Source organism: Primulina huaijiensis, chromosome 15, assembly GCF_012295235.1.
Source record: "Primulina huaijiensis isolate GDHJ02 chromosome 15, ASM1229523v2, whole genome shotgun sequence".
NCBI classification, from domain to species: domain Eukaryota; kingdom Viridiplantae; phylum Streptophyta; class Magnoliopsida; order Lamiales; family Gesneriaceae; genus Primulina; species Primulina huaijiensis.
In genome coordinates, this window is record NC_133320.1 from 23,228,102 (window position 1) to 23,247,184 (window position 19,083).

The 19,083-nt window shown below is 34.5% G+C and overlaps 3 protein-coding genes across 5 annotated transcripts; 2 read left to right on the plus strand and 1 right to left on the minus strand.

Moving 5' to 3' along the window:
- Positions 1-749: 749 nt before the first annotated feature.
- LOC140958591 (ubiquitin-conjugating enzyme E2-17 kDa-like) lies at positions 750-3,102 on the plus strand. The gene is made up of 5 exons (XM_073416095.1): positions 750-847; positions 966-1,047; positions 2,103-2,230; positions 2,388-2,492; positions 2,627-3,102. Exons 2-5 carry the CDS (start codon positions 978-980, stop codon positions 2,768-2,770), a joined length of 447 nt encoding a protein of 148 aa, XP_073272196.1. The 5' UTR covers positions 750-847; positions 966-977; the 3' UTR covers positions 2,771-3,102.
- A 1,853-nt stretch (positions 3,103-4,955) lies between these two features.
- Positions 4,956-6,769, minus strand: LOC140960403 (low affinity inorganic phosphate transporter 4-like). Its single transcript, XM_073418653.1, has 2 exons — positions 5,463-6,769; positions 4,956-5,381 (listed from the first exon to the last, which is right to left on the minus strand). The coding sequence occupies exons 1-2, from the start codon at positions 6,767-6,769 to the stop codon at positions 5,087-5,089; spliced, it is 1,602 nt and encodes a 533-aa protein (XP_073274754.1). The 3' UTR covers positions 4,956-5,086.
- On the plus strand, positions 6,664-17,895 carry LOC140960404 (mitochondrial carrier protein MTM1-like). Of its 3 annotated transcripts, none has more exons than XM_073418657.1 (11): positions 6,664-6,785; positions 12,897-13,226; positions 13,639-13,725; positions 14,866-14,994; positions 15,244-15,303; positions 15,411-15,581; positions 15,669-15,771; positions 16,146-16,237; positions 16,328-16,477; positions 17,010-17,068; positions 17,475-17,895. In XM_073418657.1, exons 2-11 carry the CDS (start codon positions 12,993-12,995, stop codon positions 17,605-17,607), a joined length of 1,218 nt encoding a protein of 405 aa, XP_073274758.1. In that variant the 5' UTR covers positions 6,664-6,785; positions 12,897-12,992; the 3' UTR covers positions 17,608-17,895. The 3 variants fall into 3 exon arrangements, with proteins under 3 accessions (XP_073274758.1, XP_073274756.1, XP_073274757.1); XM_073418655.1 differs by lacking the exon at positions 6,664-6,785 and adding an exon at positions 12,002-12,343; XM_073418656.1 differs by lacking the exon at positions 6,664-6,785 and adding an exon at positions 12,002-12,194.
- The last annotated feature ends 1,188 nt before the right edge of the window (positions 17,896-19,083 follow it).

A 19,083-nucleotide genomic window follows, 5' to 3' on the forward strand; every position in this document is an offset into this window, starting at 1 on the left:
CTCCATATATNATTAAAGATAAGAATTGTTTGTTTGTTTGTTTGTATGCAGTATAATTAAATGATCGATTATAATTTTATCTTTGTTTGACTATGATAAGTGATGCTATGCTTGGTTTCATGTAGTAAAATTAAACTTTGTAATTTAATTTAGCATTAATTAAATTGAGTAAAATTGTATATGAAAGTAAAAGGTGGTGTCTAATTTTGTTCTAAAAAAAGAAAATATGGAATGCTACGCCTACGATCTTTGTTTTTTTTAAAAAAAAAAAAAAATAAATAAAGAAAGAAAAAGAATGCTACGACATTCGTTTTTGGGAGAGTTGTTGAAATGTAACAAAATATCAATTTGAATAGATAATGGAATGTAACTTTTATTATTGTTTTTAATTTTGTATATGCCTTTATTTTAAATATTTTTTGGTGTTATTATTGTTAATTTATTTCATATTATTTATTTGGTATCGTGTTATTAGTATTCGATTTTTTTAATAATCATAATATTATTTATTTAACTGCGTGTACAAATTAATATTAGTATTTTAAAAAATAAAAATTTTACATGTTTCGTTAAAAATTTGAAATACAATTTAAGGTTCTTTTTTTTTTAAAAAAAAAAAGAAGCCTCCATTTAACTATTCAAAGCGCCGAGATTATTATAACTTGTGATTTTAATATTTTTTTAAAAAAGGAAAATTGTAAAATATTATTCTAAAAAAATATATATTAATTGCTTAATCAATATTCACCAATATTTAAGGTTCAATCCATAGCGTCTGCAAAGTTCCCTTCAATTCCCCTCAGCAGGGTGCCAAGCACGGGGATCCAATTTGTTTCTGTTTTCTCAGGTACCCTATCAAAACGCTTTCTCCATTTTTTGTTTTCTTTTCAATTGTGTAATTTTTGGTGAGCCAAGTGTTTTTTTTAACGGATTAGTATTTCTTTTGTTTTTGGGTTATTTGATAGGTGTAAGTCGCTATGGCCTCGAAGCGGATCCTGAAGGAGCTCAAGGATCTTCAGAAGGATCCTCCTACCTCTTGTAGTGCTGGTATTTCGCTATTATTGCAAAATAATTTTTGCAGCTGAGGAAAGAGGTCTAATTTTGGTTTTTTTTTTGTATCTTGGTTTTTTTTAATAAAAAATAAAGATTTGTCTCATGTGCTTATGTAAAAGTTCAAGCCTTTGTTGGCATTTGATATTTATCTTCCGTGCAATATATTTCATTCGTTGCTGATTTTGCTAAATGTTCGTGATTTTTCCTGTGGAATTTTGGAGAAGTGATTTAATGTTGTAAAATGAAGCATGAAAAGGGTTGGAAAATCTGAGAGGAGCTTCTAGCTCAATTTTGGTACCAATATTCCAAGTTACAGCGCGATTTTTACCTCCATATTTCCGTCGCTGATCGTAGTGCAGCTTTGGAACATGATACTGTTAGCTTTGGGGGTTTGATTTCCGTCGCCAATCGTAGTCTTACATTATTTTTTCCCTACACGAAAACGCCGAGTCGTGCTTTGAAGCCGCCATCTCTACTTTCACCCCCACCTTTTTTTCTTAGCTTTTGTTGAAATATGTGTGTGGCTGTTGTCCGGAGTGTTTTGCGTTTAGAATCTTGTATCTGGTTTCAAATGGGATCTATCAGAGTCTTATTAACCTTTTATTATTATTATTATTTTTTATCAGAGTCTTATTAGCCTTTTTCATGAGATATGTGTGTGGGTCTGGTGGGTATGACGGGTCCAACCAGCCCCGTTTCGGGTTCGGGGTGTGGCGGCTCTAAAGCATATTTAAACAGGGTAGGACGGGTAATGGGTCTATGTTTTTTCATGGGGCGGGTATCGGGTTTGGCAAACCCGCCCTATTGACATCCCTATTCATGGGTACCATTGGATCAAGTGTTTGCTTGTTTTGGAAAATCATTCTGGAAGTGAAATAGGACTGAGTTTGGTGACTACTCCCCCGCCAGCTTGTATTCTTCATCCATTTATGAAGTTTGCAAACTTTAGCTTTCTTCGTCTTTATTAGTTAGTTCATGAGCTACTCTTAACTGGTAAAGGTAGAAAAGACCGTCGGCCTTGTTTTTCACTTGATTTGTGTATAAATCAGGTCCTGTTGCGGAGGATATGTTTCAGTGGCAAGCTACGATCATGGGTCCCTCAGATAGTCCGTACGCTGGTGGGGTTTTCCTAGTCACCATTAATTTTCCTCCGGACTACCCTTTCAAGCCTCCTAAGGTGTGTTGCATATAGCTACTTAGCTAGTCATGTTTCCTATGTTCGGTTTTCTTTTGTTGTTTCTTTAAAAACAACACTGCCTTTTATAGTTTTGTATTTTAATGATTTAGAATCTTATTCATGTTTCTTGTGCATTCATCTTTATAACATTTTGCAGGTTGCTTTCAGGACGAAAGTTTTCCACCCAAATATAAACAGCAATGGAAGCATTTGCCTTGACATCTTGAAGGATCAGTGGAGCCCTGCTCTAACTATTTCCAAGGTTCATATGCGCCTCTCTCAAATTCTATTCAATTTTTCCAGGATAATCAAGGATTGAATTGAGCGTATTACTTCATTTGCTTATGCTTTATTTAGTTGCTGAAGAATTTGAATTGTATTTGTTGCCAATTCCAGGTGTTGCTTTCCATCTGTTCTTTGCTGACGGACCCAAACCCCGAGGATCCTCTAGTTCCTGAGATTGCTCATATGTACAAAATAGACAGGAGCAAGTACGAGACAACTGCTAGGAGCTGGACTCAGAAATACGCTATGGGATAACCATGTTATGAAGGTATGGATAGCCTTGAGTTTCAATCTATATTCGTGAGTCCTAAGTTCCAACGAATTAGAGATCCAAGATGCGCTCCAAGGAATGAAAAGACGCTGTTGCTGCTTTGTAATTGTTAGTACGGGTTATCGAACTTCAAATGTTTTCCTGCAATTTATATGTGTTATGCTTTTGGTGTCTCGAACTCGTTGGGTGTTTACAACTCTAGTTGTGTTTCATTCCTTGTATTTCTATCACTAGCCGATTTTTAAGAAAGGGGGTAATTTGAGTGATGAAACTGCGGTACTTTTGTGATATGGAAGTGCTGAAGCTTATGATTTTAGTGAAATGATCCTGATTACAATATAATCATTCTAAATAAAAAACTTTTACAAATCCTGTTTGATAATGAATTTTATCAATAAAGCATGAATGCGTAAGGGGAACTTTGTATTTTGTCTTAAATATAAAACTATACTCAGGACACCAAGCTTGGAAGATAAAACATTCGCAAAAAATCTTATTAGATTGTCTAATAGGTCAATTTTGTGAGACGAATATTTAATCCAATTTTATGAAAATTTTTTAATTTTTATGCTAAAAATATTAATATTCACAGTTAATATAGATCAGATCGACACGAATATAGATTTGTGATACTGTCTCACGATAGACTTTCTCATTAAAATAAAAACTCGTATGAGACGTTGTTTGCTAAAAATTCCTAACATTTTATTATATGAAAACAACTAGTCTTTCAATACCTTTTCTTTTTTTTTATTATTTTGAACGATATTTTTCAAGAAAATATATATATTTCTTTCTGCTCTGAAAAAAATCCATAAAAATACCTCTGTTTTTATGTGTTACTAGTGGATTGTTGATATTTTAGCTAAAATGGTTATCCTGGTTAAGATATCCATGATTCTTGCGTATGGAATAATTGAACATGTTTGTTATTCAAATAAAATTTCAAAGTTAAAAAATCTACCATTTTTTTATTTTTAAAATTTTTTAAATCGAAATTTGGTAGTTCTTTTTTTTTTTTTTTGTTCACGTGAAAGATGAATTGACAACGTAGAGTTTTGTCAAAAACTTTGTAAGGTTGTGTGGCTCATGATCTTGTCTGTCTTCGGTTGGTTTATGAAATACACAAAAGCAAGTACTGACTTAAGCCACATTAGTTATTAGGGTTTTGCCAGTTATATCTCTTGTTACATGCACATTTGTGATTTGAATTGAATGAGGTCGCACTCGAACCTTTTAGGAACATATATTTTCGTAGGAAGAATGAAACTGCTGTGTATGACTTTAACATTCTATTGACAATGCAAATCACAGTACAATAAACATGGTTCCAGGTACATATTTTTCGAGAGACGAGAATAAATTTTGTTTTCAGATTTATGTAAATCAGATACGATTTTGCTACATAATTATTAACCCGTTTCACTTTCATGGAATCTAATATCTCAAATGAGATTCGAGATGGAATTTTGAAATGGACTATACTGCTCACATTGTTCATGTAAGACCTTAATCAAATGTTTTTGAGTGAATAACCCACTGATTACAGATATGTAAAACATGAATATAGGGATGACAATGGGATGGAGATGCCTTCCCCATCTCTGCTTTCGAATCCAAAACTCGTCTCCATCTTCGCCTCAATTTCTGCTTTTTTTATAATCGAGATTTCCTCCCATCTTCGTCTCTTCGGGACTTAGTTTTCATCCCCACCCTTATCCTCGAATTTTTACTTGGAGAATCTCCATCCGACAGATGATATATTCACCTTACTCCAATAGTACACACACATATATAATTCAGGGGTGCAGGACGGGAATCGTAATCCCCGCCTCATATCCAGTTTTGGAATTTGAGTTTTCTTGAATCCGAACCCGCCTGAGCTTTCGGTTGATAGGCTTGGCATTGAAGCTGATGGCTGCCTACTGCCCATCTTAGACTCTACCTCGCCATAATCTCTGACAACACCAATTACACTTTACAGGACACATCAACGAAAATATCCACAATTTTTAGCATAAATATACAATACAGTCGTCCTTTGGTTGATTTTGTTTCAGTTTGGACATCTCTAATTTCAGTCCTAACATTGTATTTACACCACGGAGTTCGAAGATTACGTGAGATCGATCAAGGGTTTGAAGATTTGTCAGAATATTCCAAGCGAGAGGAAGATGACTCCATATATATATATATGTAAGTAATTTAAGGATATTTTAGATATACGTAGTAACTACAAATGGTTTATTGGACCAATTGCATGTATCTTACATATTCATATCAACGTTCGAAACCACGTCTTAAAGATAATTCCTCGAATCTTGCCAATTTTCCGACTGACTGACCGGGTATTTTCCGTTCATTTGAGCCTCCCCGCCACCTCCGTCTTCACCGGAAATCTCCTCCAAAGACCTCCCCTTTGTTTCAGTCAAAAGAAAAGTACAGAAAAAGCCCAATAAATTTGTCACGGCCAACAGAATCATAGCTTTCTTGATTTTGGGCACTTCTTCATCTTGGGTGTAATATTGAATCCCAAAGGCGCCGACCATCGCCCCCGCCTTCCCTGAGGCGGCGCTAAATGCATGGCATGTGGACCTAACCGGGTGCAAAACAAACAATTAAATTCTGTAAGGATTTGAATACAGGGAATATAAGGTTGAATGTGAATCAACTGACCTGACCCTCGTGGGGAAAAGCTCCGCTGGGAGGACAAAGGTGGTGCTATTAGGGCCAAAGTTCGCGAAGAAGAAGGTGAGCCCATAAAGCGCGGCGAAGGTCCATTTGTGTTCTTTCGTCTTCAGCGTGTCGTACTCCAGACCCATTGTAAGCATGAAAACGGACATCATGAAGAAGCCCACCAACTGTATGTAATAACGTCCGATCTTTTCAATGAAAGCTACGGTGAACCAGTATCCCGGAAAAGTCCCCAGCAAGGCGATCACAAACATTGCACGTGATGTTTCGAACATTTCTCTGAGGGCACTCACGTTTTCAGCTTTGTTGGTAAGCCCAACAGTTGGAAAGATGTCTTTTTGTGTGAGATTTTGGCTGTAAAATGCTATGTCTAGCAGAAACCATGTGGTCATTGTGCCGATTAGATGTCTCCCATGGCGTCTTATAAATTCATGCGAGAACAATGGGTACTCGTTAGACGCATTGAATTGGGCTATCTTTTCAGGTTCGGCTTCAATTTCAAAATCAAGAACTCTGCCCATATCTGAAGCTGCTAGCTTTGCGTTCCCTTCGATTATGGCCGTGTAACGAGCTGTTTCAGGCATTTTCATCCTCCAGTAGAAGGTGAGGAGGGCCGGAAGTGCACCTAGCATTAGCACGATTCGCCATGCATAATCCCCATTTGGTTCAGTTGAGAGAAGATTTACTTCGGTATATTTTTTAGCTTCATAATAGTCAAGGAAGATTTTAGAAATGATCATCGACACAACTCCAGCAAAAACGATCCCAACTCCTTGCATGGCAAACACTGCAGCTATGAATGCCCCACGAGTTTTCTTGTTAGCATATTCTGACATGATAGTAGCAGATAAAGGGTAGTCGCCACCGATCCCAAATCCGAGCCAGAACCTAAAGAAACATAGTGTTCCGATTACAGCTTTTGCACTGTGCCCAAATGATAAACCAGAACAGATGGCACAAATGCACATAAGAACTAAAGTGATGCCATAAACCTTTTTCCTGCCTAATTTGTCTCCCAAGTACCCAAATACCAATTGCCCCATTAGCGTACCAACAAGAGCGACTCCAATAACTAAGTTATTGACGGAATGTGGAAGTTTTCCTGGCTTCCCTGTGGAGGGATCGTAGTAGTATAGACGACCTAAGAGTTTAGAGACAGTGGAAATGCAAAAAAGATCATATGCATCGGTGAAAAATCCCATTCCGGCTATCACAATAGTGGTCATATGATACCATTGTGTACGCGCATTATCAAGAGCATTAAGCACAGAAATGCTATGTGAGGCCATTGCTTTTTCTTCTGAGGTTTGCTTTCTTGATCTGTTTCTTTAACGTTGATATGATTTAGCATATTTATCTGTATAATTTCTTGTTATGCCGATGTTTTTACTAGAAGAAATTGATAGATGGTGTATACTTCGGCATATACCTTTGTATTGTTGAAATCAAGGGATTTGATCACTGTACAATGAAGTTTATGGATGCATTTGTAACATATCACCAATCAATTGGCTTTATAAGAGAATGTTCATTGGAGTGATGCTGTGATAATAATATTATAAATAAGTTTCGTTTCTAGTTGTTCTTGGAAGATTATTTAATTGCTCGTTTTGTTTTATATGATCGACCATTTAATGAAATGCTAACATTAGGGCATCAAATGATTATTAATAATTCTTAAATGGAGGTCCATGATTTTCTTTAGACCTTAAACTAAGATTATTCGATTCATACTTGTCATAATATCTTAAGAGTAGGTTGAACTCAACCCATTTCAAATTAGTTTTTCTCCACGAAAAAGTATCATACATTGTATTTGCCTCCTTAAAAAGAACAGTCCAAGCCTTGTGGCATGTTGGTGGGAATTTGAATTAAAAATATTGTAATAAACATTTGGTAAGATAAAATTTTTAAAATGGAATTACTGACTGAAGGTATTTGATTTAAGTTAATGAAGTATCTTGAAAAATTGGAGGGATTTGGATTAGTAAAAAAATAAAAATATATACATGTTTTAAAAAATCACAAAAAAAACTCATACGAGTCAATTTTGTGAGATAGATTTTCGATTCGAGCCTGACCCATGAAAATATTACTTTTTTTATGTTAAATTATTACTTTTCACTTTAGTTATGTATTGAGTTGACCCGTCTCACAAAAAAACTATAAAACTCAAAAAATATTTACGAGACAATTTCACGAGTAAATCATTTTTGTAAATCTGATCTTTACCGACTTTTATATCTACATCTACGTATATGAAAGCAGGAATAAGTTGTTATCGGCCTGTTTTTGTACGGTTTCAGGTCATACAAAACACGCGTGTCATACTTTGATTTATCCAACGCACAAGAGTTTGTGCTCTCTAAAAAGGGCACTTACAGCATTCAGTTTCCACCTTTTTTTTATTTTAAAAAATAAAAGGTTGTTTCAAAAAAAAATTAATAAAATAAAATAAAAGATATAAAAAAACATATATAGAGTACTTCTGGTTCATCATCAAGAGTCTCTTTTTACTGTGCGTTCTTGCTCTGATTTCAACCTCTTTCCTTCTCCTTCACTTCACTCCCTTGATTCTCAGGAACAACTTTATCGTCCTCGTCTTCCTTAGCCAGGGTCTGGTTCGGTGCATAGGTTCCTCCGAAACCTTCTTCCTCGGACCTCGTCGCGTATGCTTCTCCAAATCCATGACTCATTGTGTCCCTGTTGCACAGCAATATACATATATATAGATAAAACCGTGTAACCGGGATATGAATCTACTAACCCTTTCTCGATTTTGGATTTCTGGTTTTGTTTGACCATTTTGTCATATTCTTCCGCGGGTCCGGCTGTAGCTTGTGCATATCAGATTTTGGACGTTTTACTGATAATCTTATGTGGATATGATTGAAAAAAGGAGATGGGTCTGCGCTCGTAAGGTTCTTTATTGCAATAGTGGACATCTGAAATTGATCAGAATAAAATGGTCATAAAAATTTGCTTGAATGAATACTGAAGATTTATATTATTATTTTTATTTTATTACATATATGTTCTTTATTGCAATAGTGGACATATGTAATTGATCAGAATAAAATGGCCATAAAAATTTGCTCGGTGTCACGGTAACTTTTACACGTGTCCACTCTGCTTTGACAGGTGTTTGTGCAAGTTCCCAAGAATTCAACATACATTTCAATATCTTTTGGTATTTATTCTAATAAAACAAAAGGTATTTTACATAATATTGTTGCATGAAAATTACTCACAGTCTCTACGAGTTTGCAAAGAATTGTATTAAAAATGGAATATGTACAAACTCGATGTCACGCTTCGATACCCAACGTGAATATTTGATGATGTTCAACCATCGCATTATTGATAAACAATAAGTTTTGTAGTACGGTATAAATAAAAACCAATTTATAAAATAAATTCACATTTACAATATATAAATTTTGAAAACGGAAAAAATATGTTGAAGCGTTTACAACTTGAATTTAAAACTTAAATAAGCGAAACTAAAATAAATTTTTTGATTCATTTTATTATTAACCTCAAAATTGGTCTTGCTCCTCTTCCTTGATTTCTTCTTCTAACTTATCTGAGAACGTTAGAATAAGAGGTGACCGATATAGCCGTCACTCAATAAATGATGGTTGTTCGAACACATACATAACAAATATGCATGATTTTCAAAAATTAGCATATCATGCATAACATAGTTCGTATAACTTATATCATGAGCATAAACATAACATAAAATTGTCCTAGACACTTAGATTATTTTATTTTCCATCACCGTGTAAGAGTCATAAACTTATCATACATTGAGATTTTCGCTCATATACAGCTGAATACTCACAGTGCCAAAACATAGAGTATCATATAACAAGAAGAGGAAGAAAAATAATAATGATCGACCAAAACTTTCAAAACGAATTGAAATAATTCATATACAAATTATTTTAAAACATAAGCTTGTTTACCTCAGACTTGATAAAAAACACGTGTATGTGGATGGCTTGGTTCGAAATCCTTGAAGAACCACTATAGGTATTCGGACAGCATTTGTGCAACACTTTGATATTTGGTAGAACTTTGACTCGAAAATTTGACAGCACTTGGGAGAGAGAATTTAAAAAATATAGAGTTATGTATTCTTTTTGAAAATTTGGGCTTGGGTATTTATAGAGGTGTTTTGAAAATCTTATCATAGTTCAGTTGATTTTCTTTCATAATTTTGTGATAATTCTTCAATAATTTCGAGATGTTCCTTCCATACATTTAACCTTGCTAATTTCAAAAACTCGGTCTTCAATTTTATAAAGTTTTCAAAATTTATATTAGGTTGGGTAGTTGAATGCATTCTGTTTTCTTGTACTTGCATTTATAATTTTCTTCCTAATTTGATTGATACTCTAGCCCTAAATTCCAAAATCCTTGAACAGGATTTTCGAATTTAATATATTTATTGACTTGAAAGTTCTGATTATCATGTATTATTTAATATTTTTGAATTTATTATTACTCACAATAAAACCAAAATTGTGAAAATATAATTTTATACATGTCTATAATTAAATAAATAATTAAATACCAACAAATCATGATTCTCAAAATCGAGAGTGTATTAAGCATGTTCGTGTCCCTTAGTGTTTATCTGTCATGCTCAAGCACTTACAATTTAACTGCATCCAAGCTTAACGATAGATTTTGTTTGTAATGTGTATATTTTTAAACGTAATTTATACTTAATTTCTTATAAACATTATTATTTAAACAATATAATGCATTAAAATTTTTTGAAATATAAACGTTTAAGTACAAGAGAAAATAGTATGTATAAAAAAAAACGTGCCCATTACTAAAACTTAAAAAATAGTAACTATCTCCAACATGTATAAAAATATTTTGTGTTTTTTATTTTTATCCAATGGCTAGACAAAAAGATCACGTATACCTTAACCATAGCTTCACAGTAACAACATTGATCGAACTTGTAGAATAGATAAGCTAGAATATATCTTCCCTTGGTCTAAACAACTTCAGGATTTTGATTACTGACACATACAATTAGCAAAATACATGAACCATGTTAACATAATAACTGCTAATTGGTGACCTTTTTCTCAAAAAAAAATAGTAAGGGAAAAAAACGTTAATTATTATCCAGTATGGTTAGTTGTTAATTTCTTGCTTATTGCTCTTACTTAGCTTAGATTCATTCAAACTTGTTAGCTTCTTTATTTTTCAAATAAGTTCAATAAATCTTTTGCACGTTACAACATGCATACTCAACTCTAACCAAATTAAGGATTATAAGTTTAAACATTTTCAAATTTATATGTTTCCACATCTAACATATCAGTTTACACCCAAACATGTCACGTATGCATAAACTCATTCATTATAGCTTTTAGTATCTACAATACTAACATTTTTTCTCCCCATATTTAACATTAACAAAAGTTATTTTCATTTGTTTTTAAGTTTTTTTTTACACAAACAGATCAAACTTGATTAGTCTTTTAATAAAACGTTGTATATATTGTTTCCTAGCTATATTAATTAATTACAAAGAAATCTACATTTGCTTTACTTTAGTTTATATTTATTTAATTGTCATACATTAACAAAAGATAAAATATAAAATTAGACATATACAAATATAAACACATATTCATCATCTTTAAAGTAAAATAAAATTGATCATATGTTGCACAACAAATTTGGATAAACACCTCAAAAATTGAGGTGACTATACCTAGTTAAACAGAATTTATTAAACCATTCAACTTATGGGGTCCACATCTGAACGTAGGCACCCCACAATTCGGTTATTTAATTGTGACACACACAAAAGTAGTGGCGTGGAGCCATAACAGATTTTTTTTTTTTTTAATTCTAATTTCGGCGGCGGACCACATAAAAACTCTAAGATTACGTTTGGTTTGGAGTATAAAATAAATTAATGATTAATATGTAAATGATAAAAAAAATGATTGTGATAAAAATGTAATATAAAATGTAAAATTGTATTATGTTTGATATGATTTTTAAGTGTGGGATAATTTTGAATTTTTTGATAAAATGACAAAATTTCCATTTCTTCCTTTTTTTTCTTCTTCCATTCCGACGGCGGCGGGGTCGGCCGGAGACGGCTGCGGTGGTCGGCGACGGCGGTGGTCGCCCGGAGGTTGGAGGCGGCAGGCGGTGGTCGGCCGGAATCTTCGGCGATGGTCGGCCTGAAGCGGCGGCGAGGCCGGCGGCGGCCGGCGGTTGTCGGTGGACGGTCGGTGGAAGGAAGTGGTGGTGAGTTTGAATTTAAGAAAAGGGTAAAATTGGAAAAATAAGATGAATTAAGAGTGTGATAAATAATTCTAGTAAGTGAGGAGGTATTATTTTAACCTACCTAATATAATCATATCATTCATAGTAGAGATTGACTTAATTAAATAGTTACGCGTACCAAACAAAAGATAAAGTGATTAAAAAAAATAAACCTACTTTATCAAATGAACCAATCGGCCCCCTAAAAGTCGAAAGGCTTGCTCTGTTACCTCTCTCTCTGGCGACTGTTGCTTCTTCCCCCAGAACACGGAGAAATTAGCTGTCATTCTGTAATTTACCTTAAATATGAGAAAACTAGAAAGAAACAAATAATCAGTGCTTTTTGCTCTTCACTTTCAAAACTCAACGGCACATGATTCAAACTTGACATCATAAAAGGCTAGTTTGGTCGTTGTTTTATTGTTTTGGTGTTTTAGTTTCTGATATTTTGCGTTTTATTTATAGGATATATACTGTTTGATTATGTTGTTTTCTTTCCGGGAGGATTGATGTTTAATCGTATTTGTTGGCAGAGTTTTGCAAAGATGGTATTGAAATGTTGTTATTTGTTATTATGTTGTCGATTTTTTTTAGGTTTTGTTTTGGAATCTTAATACCACCACTCTCTTGGAGTGAGCGTAAACTCGAATGGGGAGAGAAAACGCTGAGATTTACAGCCTTCCGTGGAAATGATAGAAGAGGCAGTCTAGAACAATGTTTTTATGCCTGTCCCATTTTTTGTTTAGAAATGAATTTATATCTATGCTACCAAATGTAGCCCGTTAACTAAAGACCATATTACTGTATTATATTTGGATTTATTGATTAATCGGAAGTTTAACTCTATGCGGTTTTGTGTGCGTCGGAATGTGATTTTCTTTTTCCTTTTTTTTTTTGGTCATTTGGGTTTACTTTATCAATAAAATTGTTGGTTATTGGTTTTCTGAGCTGTATTCTTCTTATTTTGGTTATTTTCTCTGTCGGATGGTTGAATATAGAAAGCGAAGTGTCGAGGTTGTGCAAGAGTTATTTAGTTCACGTGTAAAATGAATATTATTGCCTACATGCGGAAACGTGACATTATGAAGTTTTTAATTTCAGGTCGATCCATATTTTATTCATGGTTAGAATTTGATTTGAAAAAGGGCGTGTGATACAGAGGGTGCTAAAGAATCACAGCACCGCAAGACTTCAAGGATGAGCACAAGCAAGCAGACCTCCAGAATTCTGGAAGTTGATAATGGTGTATCCTTGATGTCTGATTCAATGTTGTTGATTCAGGATGGAACTGAAGTTACTGGAACTTCAGAGCTACAGGCTCACCTTAACACTTCTTTGGATGACCTGTTGGGTCTGCGTGAGCGTGCATTTTCTGCTGCTGGAGCTGCATTTTTATCAGCCATTTTGGTTAACCCACTTGATGTTGCAAAGGTACATTAATGCTTTTTATATCCTGTTGTTTGCTTAATCTTTGAACATCTGCAATTCGATAATGCTTATCTTGTGCTTTTTATGCCTTCCAACTCAAATATTCGGGTTGGTTCTTGTTGGATATTTTGCCTGTACTTGCAGCAACTGTTGGCTGCAGTTGTCAGATCAATGAGATTTCTTGCAAATTTCAGTTCCAGGTTTCGGGTCTGATGAAACTTTTTTCGTAGTTAATGAAAAAAGTTTGTCTACGACCTTGGTTCCTTTACATTTTAAGTGCAACTTTTATGGCGTGAAAAGTATGATTTGGTATGGACTCTTCCCCCCTTCTCATTTGGGTCTTTTTGGTACTCAAGTGAAGTTTTATATTATAAACTTCATTATTTTCTTATTATTTAACTTTTGAACATTGCAGACGAGATTGCAGGCTCAGGCTGCAGGAGTCCCTTACAACCCATTAAGTAATGTTATAAGTCGCATGGCATTTTTTGGACCCCACATGGTTGGTGTGATTTTTTTTGTTTTCATTTATTTTTTCCTGTTCATTAGTTTCTTCACTAGCCATTGCCCATACATGACTAATTGAATTTTTTGCATTTATCAATTGCTAAATGGTTCAGAAGGAGTTGACCCTAGGTTAATATATGTTAACTAGATTTCTGTGGATTGGTATTTTTTATGCTGATAAATTCTGGATTTGCGCTCCATTAAAAATTGAAGAATGCTAATTTTTGGGAGAAGGTAAGATCTAGATGACATAATATTGGCAATGTTAGAAATTTGCTGTTTTTATTTTGATATCCCGTCTCAATTCATCGATTTATGCTTTGTTCGAATCTCATCATGAAGATATTCAACATTTTATATTGCCAGAATACAAACTATTTTTTTTACATTGTTCTTTTACGTGTTTTGTATACATTTCCGATGTTAGTTTTGCTAAAAAAGAATTTGAGCTTTTATTGAAACCTTCAACTCTATAGTGACAGTCATACATTGTCTTGAAAAACGTTGTTGATGTACTGATATTATTCAAGGTTATCTTCTAGAGGTTCAAACGAGTTGATCTCGACTATGGAAATTAAGCTTGAGCTCAAAATGATGGTGCTTGAGTTTGAGCTTGATTTGTGAGATTAGATTTTGTTCGCAGTTCAAATCATTAGTTTGAGCTCATAAACCATGTGTGTGTAAAATTATTACTAATGTTTATATTTATCAAAATTTAAAAATACTTTAAAAATTATTTTTGAGGTCGTGATAGCAGAAACTTTTGAGCTCACAAGAGTTTGGAAAATCCTTACCTCAAATCAAGCCAGGATGCTGGCCAGGTTTGTGGTCCGAGTAGACTCACTTTACGTTCCTATTATTGTGTCCCTCACCATCTTCGAAGGATTTCGGTCGGACAATTAAATTGAAGAGATTATGATTTCCTTCTCTTACTGTCATTAATAGCATATTCATGATACACATCCGATATAGTATCGATAAATGTTTAGTTACAACCGCTATGATGCAATGTTTTCAGAAAAGTTTATATTTTCGAACCACTAGGTATATTCACCATGGTTGATCTGGTTGAATATGTATGGTCTCTTGTCGCTGGAAATGAAATTTGATTTGTGTACTGCAATGTGTTTCCTAGATGTTTGCTGATCTAAGGTGTTCTCCCTCATGCACGCGAGCTGGGGTTCATGGTACGGTGGCAATTTGCCCACCTGATTGTTTCCATTACGAAGGGACACTCGATGTGTTTTACAAAATCATACAACAGGTTAGTGATATTTATTCATCTTTGGACAGATGTCGTTACGAAGCTAATATGATTTCTGCTTTGTATTTTGTTGCCACATCCTACAATTATATATGTGGTGATGTAGATGAATTTCATGTCATTTGTTTGTTTTGGTGATAATTTTATCTTCTGGATGCAATATTCAAACTTATTCTGTTTCTATGGCATATCTTTTGCAGATAATATTGTGTGTTGTGGCTTATGTAGTTGCTTACATGCATTCAACAGGAAGGATTTTCCAGACTTTGGAGAGGCACAAATGCTGGATTAGCGCTTGCTGTGCCCACTGTGAGTTAATAACTTCTAAGAAAATCCATCAGTTACCACGTGTCTTTGTTTTTTATTGAATCCCTCCGTTTCAATCCGAGTAAGGCACTTTAATGTTTGATAAACAGGTTGGCATATACTTACCTTGCTATGACATTTTCCATAACATGTTAGAGGAATTTGCTGTACAGAGTGCTCCTATCTTAGAGCCATACACACCTTTGCTGGCTGGTTCAATGGCGCGTTCACTAGCTTGCACAAGTTGCTATCCCATTGAGCGTGCCAAAACACGAATGCAGGTGTTTGATATATTTGTTGTGGACAGATTTTCTTCTCTTGTTCTTCACTTTCTTATACCTGTATAACTGTTCTCTCTCACTGTGTAGGCGTTTAAGCATGTCAATGGTGATAAAAGACCCCCTGGAGTCTTGAAAACATTAATTGACGATATTCCAGGGGTCAAGAGCACAAGCAACTTAAAAAACAGCTGTAAGTCAGATTTCTTTATTTATGTGAAAGTTGATCTTCTGCACTTACTACTGGGGCATTGTAATTTTTGGTTGATGGCCTTTCTAATCCTTAAAAGAATGATTTAGCTTCTATGGCCATTTCTAGACTATATTCATGTTATAGGCAGACAATAGTTCTTTTCCTTTCTCTCAGTTGTTTTTTCTGTCTCAAATAAATGATACTTTTTCTCTACTACTGGCAATTGCAAATCCCTTTACCCAAGGAGGGATCTAAGCAAAATTTGAGCTTTGTTTAGTCAGTTAATGAATTTTACTGTTCCGAATGAATGTAATGATTTATTTAGCTATTTATATCTTAATTATTTACCTATAGCATAGAATTTTTTGATGCAGTGCAAAGATACCGTGTCTTGTGGACGGGCCTTGGTGCTCAGCTTGCTCGTGATGTTCCTTTCTCTTCCATCTGCTGGCCAACCCTTGAGCTGGTGTTACCTCATTCCTTGTTCTTTGTTTATATGGAATTGTGCAAATATTTTGTGTGATATATATGCCTTTGTGTAAAAATTTGTTTCCAGGTAAGAAGGCGGCTTTTAGGTCTTGTTGGAGATGAAGCTAATGCAGCCAGTATACTTGGGGCAAATTTTTCCGCTGGTTTTGTTGCTGGAAGCCTTGCTGCTGCTGCTACATGTCCACTTGATGTTGCAAAAACCCGCAGGCAAATTGAGGTTGTTTCTCCTTCTTGATTAGTTGTTTACTAGTACTTGCACAGCCTGCATGTCCAGTTTCTACCTAAATTCTATTAATTTCTGTTTTTGTAATGGCCCCAATAAATGCTGTAGCTTGCTAAACTTTGAGATCTTGGGATCATTCATTTGTGTCATACAATCAAACTGCAAGATTAATCTACTGATGAATAATCCTGATTTGGAGCAAATGATTTGTGAATGTGAATGGTGAGAGAATGATTTGTGAATGTGAATGGCAAGGGATTTGTCTGTAAAGTGTTGTGAGAACCTGTATAAGTTCAAGCAGTCAAGCTGATAACAGACTGTGTACGGATTTATTACATTGTCCCTCTGGTGCAACTTAACATTTCAATTGGCATTTGTCATTTTAGTGTTTTTTCCTTGTAGAAGAAGGAAAAAATTTAGCCATCTTAAACTATGTTGAAGTTTTTGCACCAAAGTGAATATTTTATCGTATGTGAAAATGAGTTGTATTCTAACTAATATGGTAATGTAATGCTGCATTTTGCAGAAGGATCCCATGAGGGCATTGAAGATGAGTACGAGACAGACCCTATTGGAGATATGGAGGTATGTCTACAAATGACTGCCCGTTCAAATTTTTGGTGTACTATGATCCATTATGTTCTTCAATAGCATTTTTCATCTGGGGAATCAATTGCATGAACAAGCAATTTTAGTTACTTGGACTTGGTGATTTCTGGTTTGTCGGCTGCACAGCATTTCTGCAGGCTTCTGAGATTGATAGGCAGAAAACCTGTACCTGTTCGTACTTTTAATGGGATTCTTCCTTCGGAACCAAAACCCATACGTCCACGTTGGCCCTTTTTTTCATAGCACATTATGTCTTTGTTAAAAACTTTCAAAATGATCAAAATAAGCAGTGCTTAATACTCTCTCACCACATTTTAGGTGTTGTATCTGTATATGACATTTTTTTCAAACGATTTTTGACATTGTACCTGCAATTTCACAGGGATGGGGGGACGAAAGGTTTGTTTACTGGAGTTGGTCCCCGTATTGCCCGTGCTGGTCCTTCGGTAGGGATTGTGGTTTCATTTTACGAAGTCGTTAAACACATTCTACGAAACCAATATGCTGCTGCTTAATCTGTCACAAATCTTTTTTCTATTGTTTGTGAAAACCAACATCTGCTAACAGTTAGAGCTGAATCACAGGCATCAAGAATAGGCTAATAGACAGTTTTGCTATGCTAATGGTAGCCTTGCCTTTGTGGGAAGAAATAATTTATCTTCTCATTTATATTTCTTATTCTACTTTGTCAACCTGTTAGCTATCACTCAAGCTCCTTAGATGAGAAGGGATTTTGTTGAATTTTTCCCCACACTGATGAGAGAAGAATTTTGGCATTTCTTTCACCATTATGTTCGATGTTCTATCCATTGTGATATATCCTAACCGGAAATGCTTAATTGCCCACTTTCTCGACTTGTTAGCTATCCTCTGATAGGTTGGTTTCGTAGCTTCACATATTATTAAGTTAGATTCTAAATTTATTGCTAATATCTTGTATATGAAATCGAAATAATTTTGTAATGCAAAAATATATCGTCTCATACAAATAATAACGACATTTCTGGACGTGCGTTAAAGGTAAAGCTGGAAAACTTCTCATGGAAAAAGAAGTGTTAAATGGCTTACACTTCGGAACTGGTTGTTGATATATATTTAATACACATATATGATCTATCTTCATATACTTTTCATACAAAAAGTGGGACAAAAAGCCAAATGAAATTTACTCCTTTCTCACGGAAAAAGAAGTGTTAAATGACTTGCACTTCCGAACTGGTTGTTGATGTATATTTAATACACATATATGATCTATCTTCATATACTTTTCATACAAAAAATGCGACAAAAAGCCAAATTAAATTTACTCCTCCAAATTCAACCACTCTGTATGGGAGACCATTAGGGATGGCAATGGGGGGCGGGGCGGGGGTGGATTTGCCATCCCCGTCTTCGAATTCCATCCTCACTCCATATCCGTCCCGATCCCTGTATTTTTGGGTTCGAGGAATGCTCAAACCCGAAACTTCGGGTATCAACTTTCCATCTTCGTTTCAAAAATATTAATATGTCAAGACCATGACGGATTCAGAGATTTTCTCACAACAAAATTTATTATTATCTTTTATTATTAGTGGTAATATTAATATTAATAATAATATTATTATCACTATTTTAAAAAATAATATTATTATTATATTATTAATACTAATAATATTATTGTTTTATTATTGATATTATTTTCGGACCGGGTTCGAGGATGAGGATAATAATCTCATACCCGCCTCGAACTACATTGAGAATTTTAAAAAATCCCCGAACCCGAAAAAATCGGAGATCCCCATCCCCGTTTCAAGTTTTCCCCGCCGAGCTCCAAACTTGTAAGGAAAGTTGTCATCCTTAGAGACCATAAATATCGATTTCCTATCACAGATTTTTTCGTTATATTATTTAAAATATATTTATTTACCTTAAAAGTACCAGAGCCACCAACATCAGAATATATGATCAATTTTGGTCCCTGCGATGATTTAAATTAAAATAATAATTTT

Bases quoted from the DNA above. Each gene is read 5' to 3' on its own strand.
- LOC140960404 (XM_073418657.1), top strand. From the start codon at position 12,993: ATGAGCACAAGCAAGCAGACCTCCAGAATTCTGGAAGTTGATAATGGT. The intron at 13,726-14,865 runs GTTGGTGTGATT...TGTGTTTCCTAG, and splicing joins CATTTTTTGGACCCCACATG to ATGTTTGCTGATCTAAGGTG. The intron at 15,582-15,668 runs GTGTTTGATATA...CTCACTGTGTAG, and splicing joins GTGCCAAAACACGAATGCAG to GCGTTTAAGCATGTCAATGG.
- LOC140960403 (XM_073418653.1), bottom strand. From the start codon at position 6,769: ATGGCCTCACATAGCATTTCTGTGCTTAATGCTCTTGATAATGCGCGT. The intron at 5,382-5,462 runs GTCAGTTGATTC...GCACCCGGTTAG, and splicing joins CTTTTCCCCACGAGGGTCAG to GTCCACATGCCATGCATTTA.
- LOC140958591 (XM_073416095.1), top strand. From the start codon at position 978: ATGGCCTCGAAGCGGATCCTGAAGGAGCTCAAGGATCTTCAGAAGGAT. The intron at 1,048-2,102 runs GTATTTCGCTAT...TGTATAAATCAG, and splicing joins TCCTACCTCTTGTAGTGCTG to GTCCTGTTGCGGAGGATATG. The intron at 2,493-2,626 runs GTTCATATGCGC...TGCCAATTCCAG, and splicing joins CTGCTCTAACTATTTCCAAG to GTGTTGCTTTCCATCTGTTC.